We start from the raw sequence: 12,697 nt of genomic DNA on the forward strand, positions 1-12,697 counted from the left end.
GGCCGTACAGGACCTGCAACATGCGATCGTGTATTATCCTGCTGAAATGTAGGGTTTCGCAGGGATCGAATGAAGGGTAGAACCACGGGTCGTAACACATCTGAAATGTAACGTCCACTGTTCAAAGTGCCGTCAATGCGAACAAGAGGTGACCGAGACGTGTAACCAATGGCTCCCCATACCATCACGCCGGGTGATACGCCAGTATGGCGATGACGAATACACGTTTCCAATGTGCGTTCACCGCGATGTCGCCAAACACTGATGCGACCATCATGATGCTGTAAAGAGAACATGGATACATCCGATAAAATGACGTTTTGCCATTCGTGCACCCAGGTTCGTCGTTGAGTACAACATCGCAGGCGCTCCTGTCTGTGACGCAGCGTCAAGGGTAACCGCAACCACGGTCTCCGAGCTGGTAGTCCATGCTGCTGCAAACGTCATTTACTGTTCGTTCAGATGGTTGTTGTCTTTCAAACGTCCCCATCTGTTGACTCAGGGATCGAGACGTGGCTGCACGATCCGTTACAGCCATGCGGATAAGATGCCCGTCATCTCGATTGCTAGTGATACGAGGCCGTTGGGATCCAGCACGGCGTTCCGTATTACCCTCCTGAACCCACCGATTCCATATTGTGCTAACGGTTATTGGATCTCGACCAACGCGAGCAGCAATGTCGCGATACGATAAACCACAATCGAGATAGGCTACAATCCGACCTTTATCAAAGTCGGAAACGTGATGGTACGCATTTCTCTTCCTTACACGAGGCACCACAACAACGTTTCACCAGGCAACGCCGGTCAGCTGCTGTTTGTGTATGAGAAAGCGGTTCGAAACTTTCCTCATGTCAGCACGTTGTAGGTGTCGCCACCGGCGCCAACCTTGTGTGAAGTACCCACTAGCTGCCGTGATCTCCCCTGCCAAGAGCGTCTTCTTTTTGGGAATGGCACCTCAGAGTGAGAGGATTTCGTGCCAGAATGCTGGTGTGAGCGCAGCAAGTCTCTGCGATGGCAGCGACCATCGTACACCTTGTGCAAAGTGGCTGGCCACCGGGGCGGAAACGCATTCTCGTGCTGAGCACTGGACGAGTCCAGCCCCTCGGCTGCCCAACGCAGGCTGACCTGCGCGTTCTGAGTGTTCTCGCTGCTGCCTGTTTGCGAAGTAGCACCCTACCACAGGTGCTTGGAAAGTTCTCCACAATCAGCTACTTGTGATTATATACAGTGCCATTATATTTTTTTCAGAAGAAGCAAACGAGGCATTGAAAATCTCATTAATAACTGTGCTCCAGGGTGACTTAATGGTTCACATGCGCGAGAAATCGATGTTCAGCTAAGTACACCAATGAAGATAATCACAGGTTGCAACAGATCTACTCATCTTGGTTGCCCCCTTCAAGCCACAATGAGCCACCAGATTTTCGAAGGCAGACTCCTTTCTGAAGGAGTATGAAAAATTAATTACAATTCCTCAGCTCGCAATGCACTCTGATGTGCCTGCACTTAGAACGAGCCAATTAATATCCAGTCGCCTATCTCACTGGCAAAATCACTGCAAGCTGTGTATTCCAACTTGAGGAAAAAGTGGTCAGAAATGTGGAGTAATATTTCCCATGAGGAATATCAGATCCTTATAAGACCAGCCTGGATGTAATTACTGTGACATTGTTGGAAAACAGTTAGTAGGAAGAGATGGAAGAAATCAGCCAACCAGTTGGAAAACAAAGGTTTATTAGCCATTGACCTAGGTTTCGATATTTCTAAAAATATCTTCTTCAGAAGGACTAGGCCTTGTCACATCACATTATGGTACACTAGACAAGCTGAAGCCGAGCGGCATTTGTCATATGGTGAGCATTTACATGTGGGCATTCATTCTAAAAAAAAATGGTTCAAATGGCTCTGAGCACTATGGGACTTAACTTCTGTGGTCATCAGTCCCCTAGAACTTAGAACTACTTAAACCTAACTAACCTAAGGACATGACACACATCCATGCCCGAGGCAGGATTCGAACCTGCGACCGTAGCAGTCGCGCAGTTCCGGACTGAGCGCCTTAACCGCGAGACCACCGCGGCCGGCGCATTCATTCTGAAGTACGCTAAATGAAATCTAGCTGCTATGTAAAGCTGCTTGGCATAACTCTTCTTTTGTCAGTTTTATGTATGAGAAGAGCCACTCGGCTTCAGCTAATCTAACGTACCATCATGCGTTGTAGAAGGCCCATTCCTTCTGAAGAAGATATTTTTAGAAATATCGCAACTTAGGTCAAGGGGTTTTAATCCTTTGTTTTGCAACTAGTTGGCTGATTTTTTCAACCTCCTCAGATTTACACAGTTGTTGACTCGGAGCCATGTTTAAGATATTACAATTAGTAGAGTTTGTATAGTTGCAGAAACCCTCCACCGACGCGGAAAGATTTCATCTTCTCAATGCGGCTGTGGCAATGGACGTCAGACCCGCACGGGATTAGCTGAGCGGTCTCAGGCGCTGCAGTCACGGACTGTGTTTCTGGTCCCGGCGGAGGTTCGAGTCCTCCCTCGGGCATGGGTGTGTGTGTTTGTCCTTAGGATACTTTAGGTTAAGTAGTGTGTAAGCTTAGGGACTGATGACCTTAGCAGTTAAGCCCCATAAGATTTCACACCCATTTGAACGTCTGACCGTCTAACACATTGTAACAAGCTGCAGCATACGAGATGAACCTTGAAATCTGGAAGATTTCTTTGAAGTGACAGAGGCAATTCTAGAATGGATTAAAAATTTAGATGATTTAGGTATTAATTTGAAGTTGATTTAGATATTAAGTTGTAGCTTTAGCTGATTAATTCTATCTATTTTGTAGAATTATGCAATCCTTGAACCATTAATGGAGGAGATAAAGAAATCGAGGCTGAGATGGTACGGGCGTGTTACGCAAATAGATGAGAAGATGATACCCAGGGGCAGGCCTTCCCAACGTGTGGTCCGCGGACCCCTTAGGTGTCCGCCGGCTCTTTCTAGGGGGTCTGCGGCCACCCTTCACCAAACCGTGTAAAATAATGAGTAAAATTATTGAATAAAAACCTGAAAATCAAATTCATCACTATTTTTTTCGTGTGAAAAACATGTGTACTTTTACTTCAGGTCGTATTCCTAAGCAGCCTTTGCTGTTGCTAAGTGAGAACGCATACACAGTTTAGTGCCGGAGAATGCGGCTTCTCTGATCGACTGTTTCGCAACAATATGGGGGTCGTTTGTGCACCGGCGCACGGCGCTAGATGCGCTGAAACCTTTTACGCATGCGCGGAGCGAGCTTTGTCGACAAATCACAGCGCTCGCTGGCACGTATGCGGCCCCAGGCATCATTAACTGTTAAACTTGCTTTGGCAGTGCACTACCTGTTTCATAAGTCGATTTTTAACCAGTTTATTACTTCTAACATGGATCCGTGGCTGAAGTCGGGATCATTGAAGAAGTGCGGTTTCTCCATCGCCTTCACAACAAGGGAAGTTTCCAGTTGAAATGAATGAGGAGAGAGGACGACCAAAGGAAGAACAATCACAAGAAGCTCCAAAGACTATTGATACTTCGGGGAGGGGGAGGGGGAGGGGAGGGGGGGTCATTGGGAACATGGCACTTGCATTAAGAAGCTTTCAGTTCCCATGGGCTTCGCTCTGAAATTTAAAGTTACTGCGCTCTTGCTGACTAAGGGTCCGCCATGTATTTTCGAGTGTAGAAGGGGTCCGCCAGCTGAAAAGGTTGGGAAGCGCTGCTCAAGAGGATACACGAGATGAAAGTGGAAGGAAAGAGACCAAGAACAAGATCGAGAGACAAATGGGTGAAAAGAGTGGAGGGATGCGTCCAGAAGAAAGGAGAAGAATGGATCAAGGTGAAGACGGAGAGATGGTGGCAAGACAAAAGACGATGGAGGGTCTTATGTTCCAAACAGTCCCGGCCAGAGGCTGGAAACTGTCCAAGATGATAATGCAATCCTCGAATGTTAGTTGCAGTCCATCCTGTACTGCCGTACGCCGCTCTACCTGAAGACGACGGCGCCCTCACTGGAGTTGTCGCGGCGCCTGCCGACCGCCCTCTGCGGCCGGAGCGACGGGGGCGGCGGTGGCGTGGCGTTGAGCGGCATCCTGGGCTGCGCGGGGGCGGAGCCGAGCAGCCAGCCGGGCCGGTCGGGGGCGGCGGGGGCGGGGGCGGCGTCCGCCAGCAGGTCGCGCAGCCGGCGCTGCCAGTGCCGTGAGCGCGGCCCGTCCTGCAACAGCCAGTCGTCAGCCACTCGTCAGCTCGGCTCACCACGTCACCAGCCAGCCTGCCTCTGTCTTGCCTACACTAAACACGCAACACGCCCTGCGATGGACCTACAACCACGATCCAGCGAGTAAGGCTGAGTGAGGAATCTTTCTAGCGACGATACGGGCCATCCACCGATATTAGCGACTTTTTTTTTTCGTCGGGACAGGGCGAACGAACTCCCGACTACCAAAAATTATGCGCCCGAGGGACACGGTATTTTGTTTCTTTTTATTTATTTATGAACATCGTTACAACAATACATGAACAGAAAAAATGTAATTGTGAACAGCTGGTCAATATTTCACATAATCGAAATCCTTTAAAAACATAAATAAATAAAAACAATTGAAATGTGTGACAAGTTATTCACAGAGAGCTTTTTGGTAACAATTCTAAGAAAATCAGTATGGGTTGTGAAATGTACACAAAAATTGAAATATGATTACGAAGTCTTTCGCGGCGGAGTCCTTGCATAAAAAGTTCTCGGTTTACTTGCCGCGTCAAATTTGGATAACATCCCAATCTTTCGATGAGTACCTCCGTCATCTTCGTCGCGTTGAGACCTATTGTTATTGCTATTGGATCTCCTACATATCGGTTGGCAAAATAACCAAATTATTAGCACCTATAGTCGGCCACTGTAGCCATCACATTAATAACTCAGAAATGTTTGTTGACATTATAAAGCAGATGAGGATAGGTCCGAATGACATCATGATCAGCCTAGATGTGGTCTCTTTGTTTACAAAGGTACCGGTGGAAGATACGTTAAAACTTTTGGCTGCTCATTTCTCTCCTGAAATACTGAAGTTATTTCGACACACTTTGACGACCACCTATTTTTTCTATGGTGGAAAATATTATGAAATGACAGACGGAACAGCCATGGGTTCGCCACTATCACCAGCCATAGCTAACTTCTTCATGGAGGATTTCGAAGAACGAGCGTTGGGCAGTCCTCCCTTACGTCCATCCTGCTTCTTCAGGTACGTTGAAGATACATTTTTAATCTGGCCACATGGCAATGAGACACTGCAGCAGTTTGTTGATCATTTGAATGGTATACATCAGAACATACGATTTGAGGTGGAGAAGGATGGAAAGTTACCCTTCTTAGATGTGTTGGTGCAACGAAAATCAGATGGACGTCTCGGACATTCTGTGTACAGAAAACCGACGCATACAGATTTATATCTAAACGCGCGCAGTCTTCACCACCCAGCTCAGAAGAGAGCTATGTTGAATACCTTGGTACACAGAGCAAGGACTATTTCGGACAAGGATAATCTCGGCTCCGAGATTAACCATCTGACGACGGTATTCAGAAAAAATGGATATTCCGATCGTGATATCAGATCTACTCCGGCGAAGAAACCTAGGAAGGACGCTGTTCGAACAGATGAAGAGGACCAACACATCGCGCGGCTACCATTCGGCGGTGCAACGACCAGCATGATCGGCAGAGTCCTGAGCCGGCAGGGAATCACACCAGTCTTGTGGCCACCCAGGAAGATTAAGGAGATGTTGCGACCCGTGAAAGATAATCTCGGCCTGAGAGTGCCGGGAATTTACAGCATTCCTTGCGAGTGTGGCAAAAACTATGTGGGCCAGTCTATAAGAACTGTTGCCGATCGCTGTGTGGAACATCAGCGTCACCTGAAAAACAGGTATCTAGAAAAATCAGCGGTGGCTCAGCACAGTTTGTTAAATAAACATAAGATTTTATTCGATCAAACAAGACTACTTGCTCACGCTTCAAACTATTGGGATTCTGTCATCAGGGAAGCAGTTGAAATTAGACTCTGTGAAAATAATTTCAACAGAGACTCCGGTTATGCACTCAGCAATGCATGGAAGCGCGCAATTGATAAACAAAAAAGAGCGCAGAGGGAGACTTCTTAAGGGGAGCCGGAGGTGGTCAAATCCAAAAAATTACGATTTTTTTTTTGCTACCGAAAATTAATTGGAACATTCCTCTTTAATGTAAACTTTGTTCTACTCGCCCTAGAAGTGGAGTTATTACCATTTTCCCCCGCGCCTGCAGAGGAAATGGGCGGCCGCTGAATGCATCTAACACCCTCTCGTGACTTCCTGGCGAACTGCTTGGGATTTCTCGGCCTGTTACGCATACAGCGCCTTATGTTACGCATACAGCGAGTGTGCAATGGTTGGGTACATTGTTTTCTGTGACAAATATTACCCGTATTTCCTTACAGCTTACTCCTATTTTCCCCAGAATTTGGAACATCTTGCTCCATTTAATATTGTCGTACAGTTTTGTTCTGGTTACGATGCCACGTTTTAGTAACCGTGTATATAAGAAGAGGAAGAACGTAGGGAAAAGAAAATTAACACTAATACCAAGTTGCGATACTACAATGAATAAGAGCGCGGAACATCGTCTCTTTGCTGTTTACCGTTTCGAATTAGTTCAGTGTTGCGCCTGTTGTTCGTAGTATTATACTTGTGCATACTTGTAAAGCGGGTAATATGCAGTATGTACAAGAATCAGGAGGGAACGATAAAACCAATTTTTCATGACTTAGCACAGCCAGAATTGTTACACAAATGTCTACACGGAAAGACGCAGAATCCTAATGACAGCGTAAACAATTTGATTTGGAAAGTGATTCCTAAAAGGGTGTTTGTAAGCATAAAAACACTGCAATTTGGAATTTATGATGCAATAGCAGCCTACAACCAAGGGAACAGTGTGAAGTGTGAAGTTCTGAAGGCATTAGGATTTACAGCTGGGGTGAACACTGTACGAGCACTAAGAAATATTGACAGAGAAAGGATAAGAGGAGCAGAAAGAAGAGAAAGGCATATGAAGTATGATGGAACAACAGGCCAGAAAAGAATACAGAAGAGGAAGCTTTTGGAGGATGAAGAAGAAGACCCTGATAATCCATCCTATAGTGCAGGAATGTATTGAGAAACTTTGATAGCCATTTCCCGTAAATTATAATTTTTCGAATATAAGGAACATTTTCTCAAAATCCACTCAAGCTAGAGAGATGAAATTTTTATACAGCACTCCTACTGGTCAAACTTACATTGTAACACAGCCATTTGGCAATATGTTCAGTAGCTTCGTTTCAGTTTAATTAAAAAGCAATTACTTGTAAAAAAAATTTGGGTCATTAATAAAAAAAATATTTGGAAGAAACTAGAAAAGATACTCCAAAATCCCTCTGTCATAACTGCAATACTAAACCACTTTATATTTAAAAAAAATTAAAATTTTTCTATTTGGTAGTTTATTCATAAATGTTCCTCAAACTTAGTGATTTTAACATGGGCAGCATAGGCACCTCCGGCTCCCCTTAAATTCCTCGCAGTTCTCCGCCTGTTGCGATGGATGGCGCTGCAAGCAACGCTGGATAAAGCGCGCAAACAAAATCTATGGATACAGAGCCCGCCACCTCGGTACGCGCCGTTTTCACCGTGACGTCATCCAGCCAATGAGAAGCCGTCCACTGCTTATAAAAGCGGAATCGTCACCGGTCCACGACAGTCAGTTTTACCCGAAGATGACGGAGGTAGTTATCGAAAGCTTGGGATGTTATCCAAATTTGACGCGGCAAGTAAAGCGAGTACTTTTTATGCAAAAATTGAAATAAGTCTACCAGGTAATAAACTAAGAGAAAGTGGAAAACTCAAATGATAAAGGAGAAACCAAAGGGATAATTCTAGCGATAGTATTCACTGTACGTGAAGAGCCCTCTGATATCCGTACAATAAGGTAACCGATAAAATGCTGGCAAAATGTTCGCAGTACTGCGGTGAACGTTGCAATCGTTGATGACATCCCCATAGGTAGGCCATGTACTGCACGGCGTCACTGAGTTGTAACTCAAAAATGGCGTAGGCAGTGTGTCCCAGTAGCCAGGCCACGGCTTGCATTTCGTTTTTGGGTGCAGTGTAAGGTCAGGAATGATAATCCATATTGGTGTCACACTGGAAGCTGCAGTCTGGTTGATAAGCCCCACCATCAATGGGCATATCTCCCATACTCTCCGCACGTAGCGGCACGCGATGACAGAGGCCAGATTCTAATGCCGCAGCGCCTGGGAACGAGCATCACGGAAACGTGGTCGGCTGATTGTCTGCAGCTGTTGTGATCATCTATGGAAAGTGGTTGAACGACACCGAAACCGAGAGTAGACGAAGAGGTATCGGATGTCCATGCCTCATGGCAAAATGTGCAGGCCCACTCTGTAAATCAGGATGGCCGGCAATCTGACGGACATGACGACAAAGCACAGTGCTAGCCCAAGCTCAAGTGTGTTGCAGTACACAATTCAGTGCACATTCGTCAACTAGAAATCCTGACTGCTGAGGGATTAGGGTGCGGGTGGAGGTGGAGGTGCGTTTGAAGGTCATTTTTGTACTTTTTTCGTGAATGACTGGAAACTACGTCCCCTAGCGAAAACATATCCCAGCAAAAAATACTCCGTCCTCAGGCCACGAGTGGCCTACCGGGACCATCCGACCGCCGTGTCATCCTCAGAGGAGGATGCGGATAGGAGGGGCGTGGGGTCAACACACCGCTCTCCCAGTCATTATGATGGTATTCTTGACCGAAGCCGCTGCTTTTCAGTCGAGTAGCTCCTCAACTGGCATCACGAGGCTGAGTGCAGCCCGAAAAATGGCAACAGCGCATGGCGGCTGGATGGTCACCCATCCAAGTGCCGGCCACGCCCAACAGCGCTTAACACCGGTGATCTCATGGGAACCGGTGTATCCACTGCGGCAAGGCCAGTAAAAAATACAACTACATTAAATTTCCTACTAAAAGGTCGTGTTCATTTTCTATGTAGGACTAAAAGATTGCGTGCAGCGAGCGAGAGAATATGCACGAAACGATAAACGATATCGGTAAGGGCAGCTGAATTCCCCTGTGTGTATATACAGGGTAGTCAGAAAATGTCTGAAACGCTTGTAGGGATGTTGCAGGGCAGGTTGTAATGACACATAAATATTAATGAAAAAATTTGATTAGTTGCGCTGTTTCCGAGTTATTTACCACTGAAATTACTTAATCAGATCGTCGCGCGCGCAAACTCAAGTTTAAGGCAACCAACCAAAGCACCCGTTGGGCAACAGCGCCACAGCGACGCCCCGATTAGCTGATTTCAATGCTAAATACATTGAAGCGCCAAAGAAACTGGTATAGGCATGCGTATTCGAAGGCAGAGATACGTAAACAGGCAGAACATGGCGCTGCGCTCGGGAACGCCTATGTAAGACAACAAGTGTCTGGCGCATTTGTTAGGTCGGTAACTGTTGCTACAATTGCAGGTTATCCCGATTTTAAGTGAGTCTGAACGTGGTGTTGGAGTCGGCGCACGAGCGATGGGACACAGCATCTCCGAGGTAGCGATGACGTAGGGGTTTTTCCCGTATGACCATTGCACGAATGTACTGTGAATATAAGGAATACGGTAAAACATCAAATTTCTGACATCGCTGCAGCCAGAAAAGATCCTGCAAGAACGGAGCCAACAACGACTGAAGAGAACCATTCAAACTGACAGAAGTGCGACCCTTCTGCAAATTGCTGCAGGTTTCAGTGCTGGGCCATCAACAAGTGTTAGCGTGCGAACCATTCAATGAAACATCATCGATATGGGCTTTTGGAGCCAGGCCCACTCGTGTACCCTTAATGACTGCACGACACAAAGCTTTACGCCTCGCCTGGGCCCGTCAACGCCGCCACTGGACTGTTGATGACTGGAAACATGTTGCCTGATCGGACGAGTCTCGTTTCAAATTGTATCGAACGGATGGACGTGTGTGGGTATGCAGACCCGTATATAAGTGTGGTGTGCGTACTGTAAGACCTTCGGTACACACACCATCAGATTATTTGACTTGTCGCTCTAACGAAGTAGGCGAGTGTCAGCAATATGTCTCGTGGTCTTATCGTGGCGTATTCATCTTCTGCCGTTAGGTCAGACGATAGAAATGCCACTTGCACGCTTAGAGTAGCAGATTGACGGTGACCAACTTTAAACAGAACCTGATTAATTTTCACACACATTTATTAAAATAATAAAAATCACAGATATTACGTAACTTGATTCTGGATGCTGTTTAGAGTTGACAGTCTGAAGTTCCTTTGGTCTTGGTACGTTAATCTTATTCTCACATATCTCTGATACTTGACAAAGTGTCTATACATTTATCTTCATGGATATGTACAGGAATATGGCAATCTTATTAGGCGCAGACTGAGACTTGACTACAGACTAATGCAGACTGACTAATCGGAGGTCTGTACACTCGTTATAATACCTTGAGCGTTCAGGTATCACTGCGCGAGTGTGATGTGCGTGGAGAAAAGGTTCTACGTTAGGAGCAATCTCATTGGCTGCGTTACATATTAATACGCGGATCGGCGGAAGCAGAATTTGGTCCGAGCGAGGTGGCACAGTGGTTAGCACAATGGACTCGCATTCGGAAGGACGACGGTTCAATCCCGGATCCGGCCATCCTGATTTAGGTTTTCCGTGATTTCCCTAAATCGCTCCAGGCAAATGCTGGGATGGTTCCTTTGAAAGGGCACGGCCGACTTCCTTCCCCATCCTTACCTAATCCTATGAGACCGATAACCTCGCTGTTTGGTCTCTTCCCCCAAACAACCAACCAACCAAGTAGAATTTGGTCCGTCTCTAAGACAGCGCCATCTCGTAGTGTGGAGACGGACGAGCGCTGCACCTGCGCTGTTGTGCTTAGCGGGGCGCTGTAGTGGGAAAGTTGTGTACGCGCTGACTACGCGGAACTATGTACACAACAATAAGCATCGTGTCTGATCACCTGCATCCATTAACATCCACTGTGCATTGCGACTGATTTGGGCAATTCCAACAGGACACCCCACACGTTTAGAATTGCTTCAGAGTGGCTCAAGGAACACTCTTCTGAGTTTAAACACTTCCGCTGGCTACCAAACTCTCCAGACATGAACATTGTTGAGCATACCTAGGATACCTTGCAATGTGCTGTTCAGAAGAGGTCCCCCCCCCACACACACACACCTTACGGATATATGGGACAGCCCTGCAAAATTCATGGTGTCAGTTAGCTCAAGCAGTACTTCAGACATTAGTCAAGCCCATGCTAGGTCGTGTTGAGGAACTTCTGTGTGCTCGCGCGGACCCTACACAATATTAGGCAGGTGTACCAGTTTCTTTGGCTCTTCAGTGTAACTAGGAAACGGTGCAACATATCGAATTTTTTTCTTAACATTTATGTCTCAGTACAGCGTGCCCTGCAACATATGAGAGGATGTTGGCCACGGTCGCAGGAAGATCGAGCTCCAGACGGCCATGTGACACTTGCGAGAGTGAATACCATCGTGTACGGTGTAAGGCTCTGACGCATCGTACTGCATCTTCTGCAGCAATTTGAGCAGCAATTGGCACCATAGTGACAACGAACAGTTACAAACCAGTTACTTCAGGAATAGCTCCGATCTATACGCTCTGTAGGGTGCATCCACTGACGTCAAACCACTGCCGTTTGCGACTTCAGTGGTGCCAACTGAGAGCTTACTGGAGGGTAGGGTAGGGTAGAGGTCTGTTGTTTTTGCTGATGAAAGCTGGTTCTGCCTCAGTACCAGTGATAGCCGCATGTTGGTTAGAAGGGGGGCAGTTGAGGTCAGGCGACCAATCTGTCTGTGTGCTAGACACATTGGACCTGCACCTGGAGTAATGGTCCCTGGTGTGATTTCCTATGACAGCAGGAGTACTCCAGTAGTTATCCTACATATCCTGACCGCAAATCTGTACGTCAGTCTTGTGATTAGAACTGTTGTCCTGCCATTTATGAACAGCGTTGCAGGAGGTGTTTTCCAACAGGATAACGCTTGTCCAAATACCGCTGTTGTAACTGAACATGTTCTATAGAGTGTCGACATGTTTCCTTGGCCTGCTCGATCACAAGAAATCTTTACAGTCGAGGACTATGACATGTCATCAGATGACCAGCGTCATCCACAAACAGCATTAATCGTCCTTATATTGACCGAGTAAGTGCAACAGGCCTGGAACTCCATCCCACAAACTGACGTCCACCACCTGTACAACACAATGCATGCCGGTTTGCATGCTTGCATTCAGCATTCTGGCTTTTACACCAGTTACTAATGTACTAGCATTTTACATTTGCAATGGCTTATCTCGCGCTTAGCTTAACCTGTGATTCTGCAACGTTAAGCCTTTACAAACGTTACAGAGACAAATGTATTCCCGAAATTTTATTACTCTACATTAATTATTCTTCGGTCTTGCGATTTATTCGGTCAGTGTATATTAATATATGGAGTTACAAGTGTTGTAAGTTGGACGACCACCTAGACTGGGTCATTAATTATATGAAGTATCTGTTCCGGGAGAATGTC

The 12,697-nt window shown here is 46.4% G+C and overlaps 1 protein-coding gene across 2 annotated transcripts in view; it reads right to left on the reverse strand.

The window, feature by feature from the left end:
- LOC126203669 (serine protease 30) overlaps positions 1–4,132 on the reverse strand; it is a 121,532-nt gene extending 117,400 nt beyond the window's left edge. For both annotated transcript variants that reach the window (XR_007540345.1, XM_049938033.1), the window contains exon 1: positions 4,026–4,132. Coding sequence is in view for 1 of the 2 variants with exons in the window: in XM_049938033.1 (XP_049793990.1) it covers positions 4,026–4,126 (101 nt within the window). In the remaining variant the exon portion in view is untranslated. The remainder of the gene's footprint in view (positions 1–4,025) is intronic.
- Positions 4,133–12,697: the final 8,565 nt, after the last annotated feature.

This window comes from Schistocerca nitens, chromosome 9 (assembly GCF_023898315.1).
Source record: "Schistocerca nitens isolate TAMUIC-IGC-003100 chromosome 9, iqSchNite1.1, whole genome shotgun sequence".
Lineage (NCBI taxonomy): Eukaryota > Metazoa > Arthropoda > Insecta > Orthoptera > Acrididae > Schistocerca > Schistocerca nitens.